The 19,494-nt window shown below is 42.6% G+C and overlaps 1 protein-coding gene across 10 annotated transcripts in view; it reads right to left on the minus strand.

Annotated features, from left to right (window-relative positions):
• Positions 1-19,494, minus strand: part of Cdk5rap2 (CDK5 regulatory subunit associated protein 2) — a 177,919-nt gene that overhangs the window by 85,225 nt on the left and 73,200 nt on the right. For 9 of the 10 annotated variants that reach the window (XM_090330523.1, XM_090330528.1, XM_090330522.1 and 6 more), the window contains exons 13-15: positions 13,784-13,954; positions 10,018-10,161; positions 2,464-2,561 (exon numbers count right to left, since the gene is read on the minus strand). In XM_090330523.1, the coding sequence (XP_090186649.1) occupies positions 2,464-2,561; positions 10,018-10,161; positions 13,784-13,954 (413 nt within the window). The remainder of the gene's footprint in view (positions 1-2,463; positions 2,562-10,017; positions 10,162-13,783; positions 13,955-19,494) is intronic. The other variant, XM_090330524.1, reaches the window with a different exon arrangement.

Here is a 19,494-nt window from a genome sequence, read left to right on the forward strand (position 1 = left end):
GAGGGCTAGAGGAGGGGAAGCAAGCCTAGGCTCAGAAGCCAAGGAGGTATGAGTGCTCACCACCCTTCACTGCAGGCCCGTCTAGATAGCACATTCCCCTCCAGCAACATGAGGCCAAGCATCAATTCTGAGAGCTGCTATAAAGAATTAATGGTGAAGGTTCAAGGGTTCAGCCTCCTTCCTCCCTGTCCCTTCCTGATCCAAAGTTCATACTGGCTGTCCGGGAACCAACCTTCACTACCAATTTCCTGAGAGCCCCCACCCAGGGCTGGAGTTACAAACAGGAGTGCCACCTTCCCTCACCCGCAAATCCACCCTCAAAATATGCAGGCTGAGCTTATGGGAGTAAGGCATGTGGGCCTGCAGAAGCCTCTCATGTTTTACTCGTTTTGTTGTGTTTCACTATCTTGAAGTTTGAACTCAGGGCCTTGTACTTGATAGGCAGACATTCTACCACCTGAGCCCTATATTCAGCCCTTTTTTTAGTTTTCAGATAAAAACTCAGATATTTGTTCAGAGTGGGACTCAAAGTGCAGTGTTCCTACCTACAGATTCCCAAGTAGCTTGGACTATAGGTGCACACCAGGCTGGCCTTGTATAATCATTTTGGTCTCCATTTCCCAAAACCTGGGATTGGGTGAGCCACTACACACACATCTCCATTTCTCCGTGCTGTTATTTTTAAAGTGTTATTGTTTAGTAAGACCCAGGTGGTATTAGAATTGATACAGGTTGTATAAAAACAACCTGAAAGGTAGGTAGGGGGTAGGTAATAGGCAGGCAGGCTGTCACTCTATTTTAGAAACCCACTGAGGCTCACTGAGAATAGGTTACCTAAGAGCTCAGAACTGCTAAATGGCACAGCTGCGATGAGGACACAGGTCCATCCCCCCTCCCAAATGCATTACAAATCTAAAGATAAATAAGAAATGTTCTAAGCATCCTTGTTAGTCACAGCTCTGACCCACTTCAATCCCATCTACATTTTCATACATAAGCAAAGAGCCTAGGAAACCCACAATCATTAAAGATGTTGAGAGCAACCATACCCACCCACGGCACCATGAGGGACCCAAATCTACCCTGCCTCCAGCCTGTTCAAACAAACTATGTTCCACCCCTTTTGAGATTCTCCACATGACTCAGCTCACCCCTCAGTGATACAGCCAGCAACTGAGGCTTTTTGAGAAAGCTCACAATTCAGAGAGATGCCCACACCCTGAGTTTTATCAGCATGTTTTCTTTTTCTCTAAATGCATTTCAGATCCTAAAATCTAGAAATTACCTCCTAACTTAGAAGATCAGTGTGGGGGCGCGAGGAGGTTCTTCTTGCACAGAACACTTCCACAAGACCTGTTCTACCAGGCCTGGGGACAGAGCTGGAAGGGACCCCCTCCCTGGGGGAGCACTGAGAGGCACAAGGGAAGAAATGGAGAGATATCTAAACTGAGGGTCAGCCAGACCTTCTGATCAGGTCGATTCAGGCCAATCCTGAGGGAGCTGGGGGAGACAAGGCAGGGGAAGGCTGGGTGGGCAGGGTAGGAAACACAGGTAAGGACAGAGGTGGGTTTACCCAGCATAACCAGGGAAGAGGGAAGAGGGAAGAGGGAAGAACATGTGTGAGGAAGGGGAGAGTGATGTCTTAAACTTTGCTGTGGAAAGACAAACTGAGTAATGTGTCTCTGTGCCATCTCTCCACACCCAGGCTCACAAACCAGGAAGCCAGGGCCATTGCCATTTGGGTCCACAGCTATCCCCACCCACTGCTCTTCTCCTATACTGCTTTTAAAAGAATCAGACACCATATCCTTTCACCTAGAGTTATCTCCATATCTATACATGTGCATATATCTACATAGATATATAGTTCTACATACATATATATATATATATATGTTTTTAATGTGAAAAGTCCCTGAAGCCAATCCTGCAATTACAGATGAACAATCAGAGGCTCAGAGTCAGCCTCTTGCCTAAGCTAGCGGGTCTTGAATGTGACTATCAGCTTATAACTGGCTATTCAAACTGATCCCAACACATTTTAGCAGTTCTGAAGACACAAGTCAAAAGGTCTCAGAGTTCTAGCAACACCATGTGATTGTGGACATATCACATAACCTCTGTTAATTTACACAGGCATCTGTAAAATAGGGATAATACTTACCTCACAGAACAGCTGTGGAGAGTTTTCAAAAGACTTACATGGAGAAGCATTTTCCAAATATATAACAAAGTATTTTAAAAAACTGAGTAAATATTGTACTTTTATCCTAATTTTTTTGCCAAATAGGCAATTCTTAATAAGTAAGAGGTACATGTGATCAGTAAAGAGCAGTCACCACCCAAGTCCTTTGTAAGGATTTAAGATCCTAAGAGCTCAAAGACCATCAGCACTGATCATGAAGCATGTACGTATGAATGTGGTTGATAATGTGTATGTATTCTCCAGACCAAAACCCTTACCTGCTTGGGTCCTGCAGAGATTTTACCAAATGGGCATAGATGTCCTGTTCCTTCTTTAAGACCTCGACCAACTCTTCGTAGTCTGAATACAGCTTTTCCTAGAAATAACAATGGGCAGCTGACATCAGGGGAAGAATCTTAAGTGTGCAGCCTTCTATTATGCAAACATATGTGGCTAGTTCTGGTTTTTTGTTGCTTTTTATTTAAAAACACAGAAGGTAAAGCCCTGGGCCAGGATCTGGCTCAGGCCACAGTCACCCAGCACCACCTGCAGGAAGAGTGGGGAATGTCTGCCTGCCTAGCTCTGCCTGCTATACTGTGCATCTGGAATGTGCCCAAAGACTTACAAGCTTGATGCCCAGGCGAGGCTATGGGATGTGCAAGAAGGTTTGAGAAATGGAGCCCACTGAAGGCACTCTAGTCACTGGGAGGATACATTCAAGCCTCTTCCTCCCCTTTCCCCCTGGACGTGAGTTGAGCAGTGTGCCCCACCTCACACTCCCTTTCATGGTCCTCCAGCACCCCCACTGGACAACCAGTGCAATGGGTCTGCCCAACCTGGGTCTGGAATCTCCAAAACTGTGAGCCAAAAGCATCTATTTCATTATGGTAACATGAAGATGACAAACACAATTACCCAGCCCAGAGCTGAGAACTGTCTCCAAACCCAAATGTTACACTCGAACAGCTCATCAGCCACCCCGTTCCTCCGGCCTACTTGCCACCCCTCAAAGCTGCTGCTCACTGTCTCTACAGTACATCGAAGAGTGCCTCATCATGCTCCTAAGGGAAATTCACACCGGATCATGACAAGTGCTGAGGGCAAGTGACGAACAAGAGACTGGAAGGGTCACATGAGTGGTACTTGGGAGGTGTCAGGAACAGAGCCACTTACTGAAAGTATAGCCCTGTGATAACAACTTCAATCAGGTCCACTCCTCCATTTCCTTAAGTAGAGATGTGATCGTATGAACTAGTGTTCACAAATATGACTTTTGTTTAAAAAGTTCCAATTCTACCAGCCGCTAATCACTCATATCTAGTTATCCATGTAGAGATCTGATAATCTGATAATCATGGGGTCAAAACCAGCCTGGGCAAAAAAAGTCCATGCAACTCTTACCTCCAATCAACCACAAAAAAACCTGGAACGGAACTGTGGCTCAAGCGGTAGAGTGCTAACCTTGAACAAAAAAGCCAATGGAGAGCCAGGCGTGGTGGCTCACACTGTAATCCTAGTTACTCAGGAGGCTGAGATCAGAGGATCGAGGTTCAAACCCAGCCCATGCACTAAAGTCCCTAAAGTCCGTGAGACTCATTTCCAATTAACCACCAGAAAACCAGAAGCGGTGCTGTGGCTCAAGGGGTAGGGCAGAAGCCTTGAGCTGAAGAGCTCAGTGACAACACTGCAAACCACAGTTCAAGCCCCAGTACCAGCACAAAAAAAAAAAAAGGAAAAAAACCAAGTTCAAATTTTGACCCAGTCACTCTGGAGTTAAGAAGTAGATCTGAGATAAACTATGCACTACATGAAATCAAGAACATCTGGAGAATAACCTAATTCCAGTATTGAGCATCAAGAACAATAGAAGACATGTCTCTAGCATTCTGTGGTAGAGCAATATGAGAGAGCAACAAGGTGCTTAAAGAGCTGAAGTTGAAGGGTAGCTGCCAGGAGCACAATGGAGGAAGGAAGAAACAATGATCTGCTAGTCCGAGGGCAAGGTTCCAGTTACCCAAAATGAGAAAGTTAGAGATGTAGTATATATCTGTACAGCAAATTGCTAACCCAGTAGACCTTAAAGATGCTGACCATCATAAACAATAGTAACAAAGTGAGGTAATGAGCATATTAATTACATTGATTTCAGTGATGATTTCACAATCTATACATTTATCAAAACATCAAATTGTGGTCAAGCCTGATGGCTCATAGTTGTTAACCCCAGCTATGCAGGAGGTATATGTACAAGGGCTGCAGCCCAGGGCAGCCAGGGCAGAAAACACATGACCTTCTCTGAAAAGCAACCGCAGCAACAGAAGGTGGGGGGGGGGGGTAGTTTAAGCTGTAGTACAGCTATGTAGTGCAAAGTATGAAGCTCTGAGTTCAAAGCCCAGTAACACCAAAAATTAAATTGTACACCTTAAAAAAGTTTTGTCAAACCAGATACTGGTAGCTTCCAGCTATAATCCCAGCTACTCAAGAGGCTGAGATCTAAGGAACACAGTTTAAAGCCAGCCCAGGAAAGAAAGTCTGAGACACTTATCTCCACTGAAACACCAAAAAGCCAGAGGTGGAGTTCTGACTCAAGTTGTCGAGCACTAGCCATGGGATGGCACACAGGGAGAACACAGCATTGCAAGCCTAATATTCTGACCAAAGATGCACAAACCGAATCCAAATGCCAAGTTGGTATCAACCCTGAAGTGCAGGATGTCCCACAGACATAACTGCCAGGACACTCCCAAACGACAGTCAGGGAAAGATGGTAGACTAGAATCATAAGGTATGATCCAAGATCAGAACCTTTGGCTACAAAGGGCATTTCTGACAGCTGATTTATACAAATGAGGCTGAGGATTAGAAGACAGCAAAGAGTCTGGGCTAATTTCCTGCTTGTGGTGATGGCTCAGTATCTTGGTTTACAGGAAATAAATATACTAAGGTATTCAAAGGTCACAGGCCTTCACATGAGCAACTTTCTCTCAGATGACTCAGAAAAAAAAAATCATTATTCTTGTGACTTTTCTACAACTTTGGAATTATTCCAGCATGAGAAAAAAAAACAAATATTAAAATAAGTAAAGTTATGTGTATAGAAAAGTTCATTCAGTGCACAGAGAATCCGGGGCCACCGACAGCGCCTTTGTAACTAACATCCATTCGCAATTCCTCCTGAGCTTACCACACCATACCAGCTTGGACAGGGGGTCTCGAAATGACTAAAATTTAAGGGCTGCATGAATGTAAATGGAACAATAAATTACACTTCTATCTCCACTAACTTCTAGTTGAAATTTACCATTCCCTTCAAATACTAATACTAGCATTGCTCCTGTGATGTTATTGTAAAAAATTGTTATTTTGTGCATGTTCCAGATTCTTTATGACGGTTATTCTTATCACGACCTCTAAGTAAGGCCTGTACTTACCACTAGATCATGTTATTTTACCATATTAATATAAAGTTCCATTCCTATAGTGTGTTTTTATATTTTGAGAATTGAATTTCATATTTCCTTCCCTTTATAGCCATATATGTGTACTGTGTGCATGTAAACATTTTTCGATGGCAGGGTTCCTTAGCTGTATGTAGGCTGCCAACGAGATGCTGAGGCAAGCTAAGAGCCTGACTCAACAGCACACTGCTGTAATTCCAACTACACAAGGCTCCACCTGTGCACTGAGGGCTTCCTGTGGACCCCTTAACCTGCTGCTGACAAGCCAGTCACCCACACTGCAAGAGGAAGCCAGTCCTGCTGGAAGCCACTCCACATGCCATTGGCACAAGGCGCTTCCAAATGCCTCTGTACACAACAGAATCATGCAGGCTCCCTTCATCTCATCCCCGTACACACCTGTACAGCCATAGTATCCCTGAAATGCCAAGAATTAAAGAGGATGCCAAGACAAAGGAGGGCACCAAGTCAATGGCATGTTAGCTACCATGCCAAGTCCATTCTCTTACTGAATCCCCTTAACAACCCAAAGTGATAGCCTACTCCTCTCCCTCTTCTACATATAAGGAATGGAGAGCAATCACACCCAAGGTCTGGATTATGTTCCAGACCCTATCCTTGGCTCACCCACCACTCCCCACAAACAACATCAAGCACGGAGGGCTTAACAAGGTTGGCATCATTACTATCTATCACATACAGAAGAAAGCCAAAGAACAGAAGAAGAGCCAGTGACAAAACAAGAAAATGTATGAGCATCTAACATGAAGGCAGCAATGGTGACTCGTGTGTAGGCCAAAACAGTTTTCTCAGACTATCTGTGCCTAGCGGGTCTCACATATATATATGGAACAGATAATTCTACATATCCTCAGCTCACCAGGAAACCTTTCCTGACCAAGAAAGATGTTCTCCTCCAGCCTTCAAAGCATCAGGCTCACCTCTGCCTAGAGCTCCTATGTCAACCACCTCTGGAAACCCAAGCAATTTGGAGAGGAGGCATCTTACACCAGGCATCATGTATGGCACACATCAAGTGCTGCCACAAATACTGGATGAACTAATGATTACACAGATAAGAGGGGAACCCAAGGACTGATAGGAATCTTAAAAACAGAGATTCCTATGGATATTTTGCATAATGGAAGTCAGAGTGAGTCAACATCTTCCTAGAAGCAAATTGCTCACCCATGTTAAATAAATGAACTCTTTGGAGCCATTTGGGTCCTATTTCATCAATCACCTATTCCCCTGCGTTGAATCATGCCCCATTAGAATGAAGTCATTTGGCTCCCTCAGCAAGAGCTGACAGCCCAGTGGATCTCAGCTAGAGGCAGAGGGTCAGGCTGCAGGGGAGGGAGAGCCTGGCAGGAGCCACCTTCTACCACCACCCCCAACTGGAAGCAGCTGAGACAGGAGGCCTCCCACTGCAAAAACATGTCCTCTACATGTCTACTGTGTGTCTGACCTTATGTGTGACTACTTGTGTTCTCCACACAGCCTCTAGAGTCAACATTCCCTTGCCCCCCAAAACAGGGGGCAAGTACCAGGAAGACAACTCCTCCTGTGAGCTAGGCCTTGAGCTAAATGTACTAAACTAGTACATTTCTCTCCCAGGGACTCCACAATTTAGACAACACCAGATATGTGGAAGGCATGGCATCTAGATCATGTCAAAGACAAAGTCCAGAGCCCACAGCTTCTGCCCTCGAGGTCCATGGGCAGGGCTGCCACAGTTTTTCCCTCTCAAGGAGTGGCTGCTCCACTGGATAGCCTCCAGTGTTCCCAGTCAAGGTGCTTTCAGGGTTGTTTCACTCAAACTACTCCAGGTTGGACCCTATAGCTTACAACCCAAAGACCTTTCTCTACTATACTTCTTTTATATCTAGTCCTTCCAGAAGGATAGCACATAATAGCCCACTGCCCAGAGCAGGAAAGTGCATTCAAGAGAGATTTAGTGGCCTGCATAAGATCACAGAGTTAGTAGGCAGTAAAGATGGGCACTCTGCCCCCAAAGCAGGGCACTTCGTACCACGGCTTCCTTAATGACTCGAAGGAGACACATGGAATGTTCAGGCCAGAGTCTTACAAGGCAGCAGGCTTGCAAAGAGATAGCTTAATGGATCACTTCTTGCTAATCAGGGCAATTTAGTGGCCTGGTAGATAAATGGTATTTATTTCAGTAGCTATGTCACAACCCTGCAACAAAGACATTTATTTTAATACTCAGAAAATTCAGCGGCAGTGTCCCAACCATGTCAATAACTGAGCTATAAATCTCTAGCTGCAGCCAGTCACATCCAGTCAATGTGTTTTACTCTCTCTTCTTCAATTCCCTGATCATCTAGCATTAATTCTCTGGATCACACAATGATTAGAAGGAAAGCAGACTGCCCAGAGTCTAAAGAGACAACATCCCAGCCTCAAGCCCTTTGCGGAAATGGGCAGAGCATAAATCCTAAATCAACACAAAATGGCCAAAGGCATAGCAGAAGAAATCCACATTTTTCGCAGAGAACGACAATCTGAGAAGTGAAATCTTTCTTGGGGGAAAAAAGTATAAAAAACAGTTAAGGCTGCAAAAGTTGGGATTTCTTACATTGACACCTAGGAATTTATAATTCTGAAATGATCATTTATAACTCCTTATCCACAATTTGCAATTTGCCTTGCAGAACGGAATTAAAGCCCTTGTAAAACACTTGGGTCCCTTGCACAAAAATGCAAACAATGCTGGGATATGGATGCTGGCAAATGCCAGGCAATGGCTTTATACCTGTGGATACATGCACAGATATCACACAGCATCCCCCCCCCCCAAAAAAAATCCTACAAACAGTGAAATTAAAATTTAAAATACAATAAGTTTATAAATCTGTTGTTCAAAACACATTTCTTACAATAATGAAACATGATTCAAAACAACAGTTTAACTAACTAAATGTATTCAAATTAGCAAAGGTATCTGTCTGAAAATCCTGACAGGCTGCTATCTTGTTTCCAAGTAGACTATCTTATTACAGGTTAATGAGCATCTTTACAGCCTAACTACCTGTGGTCAAATCAAACAGCTCAATCCAAGTTACTGCCACAAAATACTAGCTGTCTGACACTTCGTTATCAGCCTTTCCCAAGGCTGCCTAAGTGAATGATAGAGGCAAGAGGGAAATCTAGATCTGCCTCCTCCCTGTGGCTACTTCACCAGTCCAAGGCCCGAATAATCCAGGCTGACATTCTCCAGAGAACCAGTGAAATGCAAACATACAAAAAGTCAGAGCTATAAAGGAGCTCTAGCATTCCCCAATGAAACCCCAGGCCATCCTAACCTTCAGTACAATGTCCAGAGCGAGCTGCTAAAACATTACAATACTTAAATACTCATTGGAAAAAGATACCCTGGCTCATCTACTCCAATCACCCCAGAGGCCCTGGCCCTGTGGGTTTCTGTTGATCCAGAAACCACAGGAGTAGTACCCAACCCAAGGACTATGGCCCCCAAGTCTATTCCAATGGTTAATCCTTATGCCACACCAGATATTCATTATTTTGAGAATCACCTTTCACAAAACCACAAGTCACAATCACAGCCATTCATCAGAGAACTAATTTATGTAAGCGTCCTCTGTCTTCTGCACAGATGAACTTAATCAAAGACAGGTCTTTAAAAAAAAAAAAAATCTGACTTCCATTCCTTCACTCAACTAACATTTACAGAGCCAGACACTAGGCAGAGCACTGGAGAATGCCTGTCAGAAGGAGAATGCCTGCTTCTCTCCCTGCAGGAACTGCCCTCAGTACTGCACAGGGCTCAAGCAGAGGGATGCAGAAGGGTATGTCTAGAACACCAACACAAGGAAGCTTGGAGACCAGAAAAAGAAGGAGTCTCATAAACGGGGCCAGGAAAAAACGCCTCCTATAGGAATGTGCAGGAGTTAGCAGAGAGGGGCAGGCTACAGTGGATTCAGGAATTTGCACAAAGATGGTTGTTGCTGAAGATGAAGAAGAGGCGACTGGAAGGGTACCATGGATCTATACAAGGATGAGCCTGCTATGCCACATGTTGTGTATATCTAAGAAGGAAAAAGTCTCACCATTTGGAATCACAGCTTTCACAATGTGACCTCTGACAGCAAATAAAAGATTCCTCTGAAAGGCTGTGATTTCTGTTATGTGTGCATTGCAAATTCTGATGGTCAGGAAAAAGCTCCTAGTCTCCATGGTAGCTAGACAAAGAATTCCTTGTCCCACCTATGGTAAGCCCAGTTATCAGCAAGATGGCATTTGAGGATCCCAAATCAGAGGAGTTATCCAATATGTTTCAGAAGAGAATATGAATATATTCGCATGAGAACATCCAATTTCGGTGGAGCTTGCCTGGGAGAAGATGAGTTTGCTGCCTGGTGACTGCTGGGAAGAGCACTTTTCTGTTATTAAGCCTTCGCTCCCAAACTCCAGATCCTCCACGGTCGTTAAATGATGGCTCTGCTGTACTGCTTCCAAATCTTTCCCACTGAATTTCTAAGGAAATGAAACAAATCAAGAAAGTTTTATCAAGAAACATAAGAAGAGGTATCAATGTGTCAGAAGTACACTATCTGGTGAATGTAACTATAACTCACACTATACAGTACCTCGATAATAAAAAAAATTTTTTTAAGTTTTATCAAGAAAAAATAAAACAGATTCTCCTAAGTTCTCCAAGTGGAGAATTTTTATTTTGTCACAATACCCACATGCTTCCTAAATAATTTCCATCATCCCAAAATAAGAGGTGATTGTAATGACGCTGTAATACAACTCCATTTCCATGTTATCACGACTTGGAGAAGAGCTGCACGCAGCCAGGCACGGTACAGGGTGGCAGCAGTCACCATGGACCTTCCTTACTTTCACTACTACTGTGCAGCTCTTCTGTGAGTGCAGAGGCAACACCTAAGTCTGACCTAAGGGAACTAATTCCAAGCCATGGTCCACCTTGATCATAGGGTTACAACCAGGTTGTTTCCTATCCAGTTAGTCTCTGGAAAAATTAGTGGACTTGTATACTGACACCCAACCATCTTGAGTCTCCTTAATGATTATAAATTCAAAAGCCATATAATGAATGATTGTTGTCCTTAATGTGCTATGTTATCTCTCATCTCTTTTGCTGTCCCTTGGTTATATCATATTGTTACAGTATCTCACTTTGTTATCTGATATATTGGACATATTTATATTTGGTTATTTGAAATTGGATAGGGAAGGGGGGAAAAGAAGATGAGGGGTCGGGGTAGGGGGGGAGGGTAAGGGGGTCCAAGACATGTGAAAGGGTATCAATGTATGTGAATTAATGCACCTTATATCTGGCAAATATCATGTAACCCTTTTACTAATTACAATAAAAAATATTAAAAAAAAAAAAAGACTAAGCATAGAGCTCCCCTGACCCAGCAATTCCACTACTTGGCATTTACCCAATCATCCAGAAACAAGGAAATACTACCCACTAGCACAATGATGTTCATTGCAGCACTATTTACCATAGCAGAGACACAGAACCAACCCAGATATCCCTCAGTTGATGAGTGGATCAACAAGATGTGGTATTTGTACACAATGGAATTCTATGCTGCTGTCAGAAAGAACAATATTGCTCCATTTGTAAGAAAATGGAAAGACAGAAAAAAATCATATTAAGTGAAGTAAATCCAGACTCAAAGGAACATAGGCCCAATAGTCTCCCTCATTTGTCATAATCAGTAGAAACCTTGGGCTCTCCTAGCAGAGATTTACAATAGAACAAAATCTAGACACATTAGGCCAAATCACAGAACACTAAATGTAAGGACCTCCAGGATAAGGAAACAAAAGCCATATAATGAGTGACTGTGGTCCTTCATGTACTATGTTATCGCTCATCCCTTTTGCCATCCCTTGGTTATCTCATATTCTTACAATTTTTCACCTTGTTATCTGATATATTTTATATGTGCTTAATTGGTTATTTGAAATAGGATAGGGAAGGGGGGAAATCAAGATAAGCGGGAGGAGGGTAGGAAGGAAATGGGGACCATGTCATGAGAAAGGGTATCAATGTTGGTGAAGTTATGTGCCTTCTATCTGGTGAATATAATGTAACCCTTCTATTAATCACAATAAAAATTATTTTTAAAAAAAACTTAAAGCATACACATCCAAGAGGAGATTTGACTTCCTGGGAGAAAAATTCAAGACTGCAAATGCTGTATGGGTGTCTGGCCACCCATGAAAAGCACTTTGGTGATGATACACAGTATGTCCCCTGCTGACCCTCTCTGGAAGATCTGAATCCAATAACACATCCAACAACCGGAGATCAATTCTCTAATCTTTGGCCAAGTTCAAGCACAGGGCCTATCCCAAACCATTTAAAACCTACTGACTCCTGAATTAAGGATCTCTCCAGTCCGTGGGAAATCACAGGCAGGAACCACATCTTACCCCTAGACCTCTAACAGAATTAACTTGCCATGTTAAGCATTTAGAAGAAAGTAGGTAAAAAATAGGGAAGAAAGAAGCCAAAGTAACACTTTAAACTATAATAGGGAAAAGTAAGACTGAACAACCATCACCACATTCCGGGGGAGTTCCCTATTTACTGGATCCCCAAGTCTCTCCCTCTTTCAGTTACTTCCTTATGTACCTAAAGTCATTCTCCATGAACTTCCTAAGACCAGTTAAGATTGCAAGCATGTGAAAACACTTTATTTTGTCCTCACACTTGCTGATGATTTGGCAAAGGACAGAATGCTAAGCTGGAAATCACTTCCTGGAAGTCAGAAAAGCACTGCTCCTCTGTCATGTGGTGTCCAACATTGCTGCTGAGAATTCTGGTATCTCTCTCAAGCTGGGGACTTGGTGTGAGGCCTATGTGGTCCTCTCTGTGGAAGCCTTTCAGATCCCCACGCTCTGAAATTTCAGTGATTTGACTTGGCATGTGGGTCTTCTTTCAATCTCTTGTGCTGGAAAAACTAGCCAGTTGTCCTTCCAATAAGTAATCTTCTTATCTATATCTTTTTTATCAGATACTGATAAAAAAAGTTTTAAAGTATCTTTCTTATCATGTTATGGTGTTAGATTTTTTTTTTAAGCTGTCTAATTTTGCTGTGTTTCTATTTCTTCTGAGTATCTATCTTTCTGTTTTGGCCTTTTTATTTCTGCTTGGAAACTTTTCTTCCATTTGATAAACTCATGCCACATAACTACTTTTAAGGAATAAAAGAACTCAAATTGTGGCAAAGACTTGTCGGCTGGTGCCTTAAGTGAGATACTCCCTGTCTGGAGGAAGAACCTTCAATTGTTAGCACTTTTCCTCCCCACAGAAATCTCACTGCTTGGTTCACATTCCTGTTCCCTCCCCTTCTTCATTCTAATGATCTGGTGGCAGTTGCCTCGGTAACCCTGAGGCCAGAGCTGCTCTGTTTTTAAGTCTCCAAAGATACCCTGTAAATTAAAAGAGGGTTCACCTATGATTGCTTAGAATTCCAGAGAAGTCTCCTGTTATCAAAGGTACCCAGTACATCCAATGCCACTGAGCCTTCTCGATGCTGTAGCCTAAATCAGCTTCTTCTTGGCTTTTTGTCATTGTGTAGCACACTGGCAGTTGCTAGATCCTGGGCAAGTAGCATGTATCTATCCACGAAGTTTTGTTGCCAACTCACAGCTGCTCCCATTCTCTTAGTTAGTCTCTATGGGTTTATACCTTCTTATTCCATTACTGTTATTTTAACAAGGTTTCAGCAGGAAGCAGTTAAAACACCTATGTTCAATACATCATAGTTACCTCTAGGTTGAACTGAATCTCAAAAATTCATTAGAAAGGGTTTCTAACACTGAAAGGGGCAATTAGAGAAGAGTAAGAACCCCAATACAGCACAGCAAATCTTGCTCAATGCTCAGTAACTACAGAACAGAGAAGCTTCTGTTACTTATCTCTGACCCAAGATAAGCTCTTCCCTTTCTCTGAGTTTTCTGTTTCTCCTAACTGAGACACAAATGATATATAGAAAGTGCTCAGGTGCTCTGCCTGACACACATCATTAAAGACTATAATCATAAACATTACTGAGAAAGCGTTTTTAAAAATACCCTAAATACAAAAGAGAAAGAGTTATGGTACCTGAAGCATCAACTCCTTTTGATTGGCACTTTCTCTTAGACGCTTGATGACTTGCTCTTGACTATGCAACTTTTTGTTGCTTTCACTCAAAAGACTCTGGTAATGATTCTCCACTGCTTTCTCCCTTTCATTCACTTCACTGCGTAATTTTTCAACTTCATTCCTGAGGTCCTATCAGAAGAAAATAAGAGAATTTGCTTCACACACACACACACATACACACACAAAAAAGTCAATTTCGGCTGGGAATATGGCTTAGTGGTAGAGTGCTTGCCTAGAATTATGAAACCCGGGTTCAATTCCCTAGTACCACATACACAGAAAAAACAGGAAACAGTGCTATGGCTCAAGTGCTAGCCTTGAGAAAAAGACACTCAGGGACAGTGCTCAACTCCTGGTTCAAGCCCCAAGAGTGGCCAAAAACAGAAAAAAAAAGTGAATTTATTACTTGTTTTTGACTTCCCAAATTATTACTGTAACAGAACAAGCTAAACTAATAGTGTATTTAACAAATGTGTATTTCCTTCTAATTTACAATCTTATAAAAACTTTCAGAAAATCTAAAATTTGGGCAAAGCTTTATGCACACATATTTATCATCATATTATTTACAATGCTGAAAAAATAGAAAGAAGCTAAGCAATCAAGGAAAACTAATAGAGAAAATATTATAAGGAGTATAGTATTTTAAAAAGCACAATTACTTATAACAACCAGAATGCCAAACTGTACATAATATGACACTGATTGTTTCCTAAATATTTATACAAATGTGATAAGGCATTGAAGAAACCCATTAAAATAATAACAGCATATCAAAGTAGAAGGATTGTGGGTGTTTTCCAGTTTATTTTCTTTTTTCTGATATTTGAAAATGTCTTATTTTTTTCCTCAGACTCTAAAATTCAAGTTATCTTGTAGTACTTTAATAACCTGGGGGGAAAAACTGCCTTCATACCATTTATAAAAGCTTCTTTTCCAATATCACTGAAAATGCTTACAATAAAAATGGGGGGGGAGGGAGTGTGGTATACAGTAAGCCTGTGACTTCCTTAAGATACACTATTTGTAAGATTGGAACAACCCAAAAGCCCACTAACAGAGGAGTAAACTCTGGTACACCCTTATCAGGGAGCACTCTTAGGCTATAAAGGAAAAAGAATGAGGACTCAGTGTCTACAAACAGTCTACCCTAAAGGAATCTTAAGAATGTATTTAGTGGAGGTGAGGAGAAGGGAAAACCCAGAACAAATAAGTACAGATAACCTGGTGTCATTTATTTAATCATAAAACAAATTAAATAGTTGCCTATAAGATGCAGGAGAAGACAAGGAGGAGGAGACAGAAAGAGTGGGTAAAAACATACCTTTCATATGTGACTCTGGAATCATTTAAGTGTTCCAACAGTATCTTAAAAGTAAACTTAAAATCCCCATAAAACTGAGAACAGTAAAACAAATGACTGTAACTTTGTATTAACCTGACTGAGCAAACAGAGGAACAGGAACAAGAACAGAAAGAGAAAAATAGCAAAGCACTGTAGCTCAGTCTTATAATCCTAACTCCTCTGAAGGCTGAAATCTGAAGATCACAGTTTGAAGCCAGCGGGACAGGAAACTCCATGTACAGACTCTATGTCCAATCAATTGCTCAGAAAAGGCAGGAAGTGGCACTGAGGCTCAACTGGTACAGCACTAGTCTTTTGAACAAAGAAGCTCAGGGACAGCACCAGGCTTTGAGTGCAAGCACCAGGACCAGCAAGGAAAAAAAAAAGGACAATCACAGTCACAGAGACAGAAACCATCAACAGTAATTACTCTGTTATACCACAGCAAGGTACAGGGATTATTATTGGTTGTTTACTGAAGAATAACCCAGTCTTACCTGACTGGTAGAGAAATGGGTACAAGAAGTGGAATGTTGAGAAGATGGGGGCACTGAGAGTATATGCATTAGCTTCTCAGCTAAACAGAGACTGCAGGAAAAAACAAACTTGCTGGATAATAGAAAGAAGTCATCAGCAGGGCACCAGTGGCTTACACCTATAATCCTAGCTACTCAGTAGACTAAGATCGAGGTTCAAAGCCAGATGGGCAAGGAAATCAAATCCATGAGACTATCTACTATCTACCCTGCACTTCCAAAATGTTGAAACTGGAGCTGTGGTTCAAAGGGTAGAGCACTAACTTCAGCAAAAAAAAAAAAAAAAAAAAAAAAGAAAGAAAGAAAGAAAGAAAAACTCCCAGTGCTCCGGCCGTGGGTTCAAGCACCAGATCTATATACACACCAAAGTTAAACTGTAATTCTGAATCTGGAAAATCAGTACACAGTTATGTTTTCCTATTTCCTTCCTTCCCTCCTTTCTCCTAAAGAAAGCCTGAGTCAGGGTTCTCCGTAGTACCCACACTGCAATCTTTACCATTTTCTACCACAAGAACAAGTGTTCTTACAGTGGTTCTCAAAGTGTTCTCAAACAGTGTAAATAGCATTATCTCCCAACTAAAAATCCAAATATGGGATCCCATATCAAGCCTACAACATCGAAGCCTCTCAGATATATAGGCCATCATTCTGTGTGCTAAGAGGTCTTCCCGAGAGTTCTGACACACACTGAAAATCCACTGACAGACAGGAATGGCTGCAGACATGGGAAGGGAGTGTACACAACATGCCCATGTCTTGTGGAAAGGAAGGAAACTCCCAAAGGCTACAGAGTTCATGCCTAAGGAACGCAGCATTCAACCAGAACAGGCTTTTCTCTCTGTCAAGGACAGAAAAGAATGAATAACACTATTAGCTTAGTTTGTTCTGTTATAGCAATAATTTGGGAAGTAAAAACAGGTAATAATTTTTTTTTCTTTTTTTGGCCATTCTTGGGGCTTGAACCAGGGGGAGGGAGGGAGGAAAGGGGAGAGAGAGAAAGAGAGAGGGAGGGAAGGAGGGAGAGAGAGGAAGGGACAGATATTTTCTCTGGAGCCTTCTGCCAGAGCGCTGCCCTGTCACCATAGTGACTTAAGGAGACCCATTTCAGGCCTCTGTCTCCCAGAACTGTAGTATTCTAAATTTGTGTTGTTAAGCTGCCAAGTCTATAGTAACCTGTAGTAGCAGCAATTGGAAGTTAATAGCTTTTAGAAAATGCTAGAGAATTTTTTTTCTTTTCTGTACAAACTGCACCTCAGGGTAACTCCATGATGAGATATTTGTGTATCTTTACAGAAGTATTCAGCTATAAGAGTATAACGAAATGAGATTGTCACCACTTTGAAAATTATCATCAATGACCAGAAATATCATAAAACCAGAAACCATACAAATCTTGGAAAAATTAAACATATTAAAAATTAAATGTTAACTTTTGAGTAAAAAGATAATGAAATTGCCCTAGACTTCTTTTAATGTATTTTATTGTCAGGATAATGTATAGAGGGGTTACAGTAACATTTGTCAGGTGGTGGGTACACATTTGTCAGGTGGTGGGTACACTATTTCTCGTGTTTTGTCACCCTATCCCTCCCTCTACTCTCTCCCAGTCATCTTGCCCTAGACTATTAATCTAAAACAACTAGACCAAGAATCTATCATGAATTGTACATAGGAATTTGGTGGAGAAAAGAAGGAAAACAAGTGCCCCTGGGTATCTATGGGGCTTCATCCCAGGGCCCCCACCCCACCCTTGTGGGCACCACAAGTGCTGTGCCATTTTATGGCACAGACTTTGTTATAATCTGCACACATCCTTCTTACACTTTAAATTTCTCTGATACTTAATATTATGTACATGCTATCCAAGTACCTGAAATTCCTTTAGGGCAAATTTTCCTTGATGACCATGAATGATAATACTTTCAAACAACAACAACAAAATGTCATGGGGCCGGCATGGTGGCGCACGTCTGTAATCTCAGCTACTCAGGCGGCTGAGATCTGAGGGTCAAGGTTCAAAGCCAGCCTGGGCACAAAAGGACCTGAGACTCTTATCTTCAATTAACCTCTAGAAAATGGAAAGTGGGGCTTGGCTCAAGGGTAGGGCACTAGGCTTGAGCTGAAGAGCTCAGGGACAGGGCCCGGGCTGAGTTCAGGCCCCATGACCCACCGGGTGGGGCTTGAACCAGGGGTTGAGCACTGTCCCTGAGTGTCTTTTTCTCAAGGCTAGCACTTGAGCCATAGCACTGTTTCCTGCTTTTTCTGTGTATGTGGTACTAAGGAATTGAACCCGAGTTTCATTAGAGGCTGAGATCTGGAAGATGGTTTAAGTAAGACAGCCCAGTGAAAACATGACTAAGACCCCCCCCCCACCCCGCCAATGTGGCCTCAGAGATTCACGCCTGTAATTGAGATACTCAGGAGACTGAGACCTGAAACTGTGGTTTAAAACCAGTCCAAGGGTATGGGAGTTTTGCCTAGTGGTAGAGTGCTTGCCTAGTATGCACAAAGACCAAGGTTCAAGTCCTCGGTACCACATACATAGGAAAAGGGGGGAAAAAGGCAGAAGTGTGCTGTGGCTCAAATGGTAGAGCTCTAGCCTTGAGAAAACCCAAGGACAATGCTCAGGCCCTGAGCCCAAGCCCAGACCTAGACAAAAACAAAACAAACAAATAAAAACAAAAACAATCCAAGCAGGAAAGTCCAGGAGATTCATCTCCAACTAACTACCAAAAAGCTGGGAGAGAAGCTGTGGTCTAGTAATTCAAGCCCCAGTACCTGCATTCATGCACGCACATGTGCACGTGCAGACGCTCCCACACACATTATCTTTCTCAAGAATCACTTCAAGTCTGCACTTAAAAACATGTACAAACTTACCCAGCCCCCCAACCCCCTCCACATCCAAACACTTCAAGAACAAAGTCTGTTAGAGAAGAGAGGTGAGGACTTGCCTTTCTAGAAATGTGCTTCATTGCACTTTTACCTTCCCAGCTGTGTTTTACTGCCATGTTACTGATCAGAATAAATAAACATAGCAGGGACAGAGGGGAAGCAGGAGATGAGGAGGGGGTAGGAGAATAAGGGAGACCTGGTCTCCTGAAAGTAGAAGCTGTGTGCAAGCATCTTCTAGACTGTGTGACAGTCACCTGGCTACCCATTCATGGGCTACAGTGCCCTGCTGGGCCCTCTCCAACCTGGCCCTGACCCCTCACTGCCCTCTCCACTTGCCCAGCCCCACTGTTCTGATATGGCAACCATGTGGCTCCTACATACTAGGATGTGCCCAGCTTGCCCAGCCCCACTGTTCTGATATGGCAACCATGTGGCTCCTACATACTAGGATGTGCCCAACTCATGGCCTCCATATTATGGCTCTCTCTCAAAAGTTCAAGGCCAGGGATAGAAGCCCAGGCCTCACACATGGTAGGGGACTGCTCCACTGAGGCAGCCCCAGCCCTACTCCCTTCATATGAATGATGAAAGAGGCTGAGGGCTAAAGTAAGTCACTCACATTCACTAATGAACAGCTCTTGCCTAATTCCCAGGTCTGATTCCAGAGCCCAAGTCGTCTCCCACAACATGGCACAAGTTTAACCTCTTTTGCATCACTCATGAACGCAATAACCCCAATCTTCATTCTACACTCTCAGAAACCTCCCGTAGAGTAAATGCTATGACAATCTACAGATCTTAAGATGGTCATTTAGGAACGCCCCTAAAGTTACAATAAATCTTCATGCCACCCCAGAAAGAACTGCCTCCTCGAAATGCTCAACATCTCTGGC

Source organism: Megascapheus bottae, chromosome 3 (genome assembly GCF_031878675.1).
Source record: "Megascapheus bottae isolate mThoBot1 chromosome 3, mThoBot2.hap1, whole genome shotgun sequence".
Taxonomy (NCBI): Eukaryota; Metazoa; Chordata; class Mammalia; order Rodentia; family Geomyidae; genus Megascapheus; species Megascapheus bottae.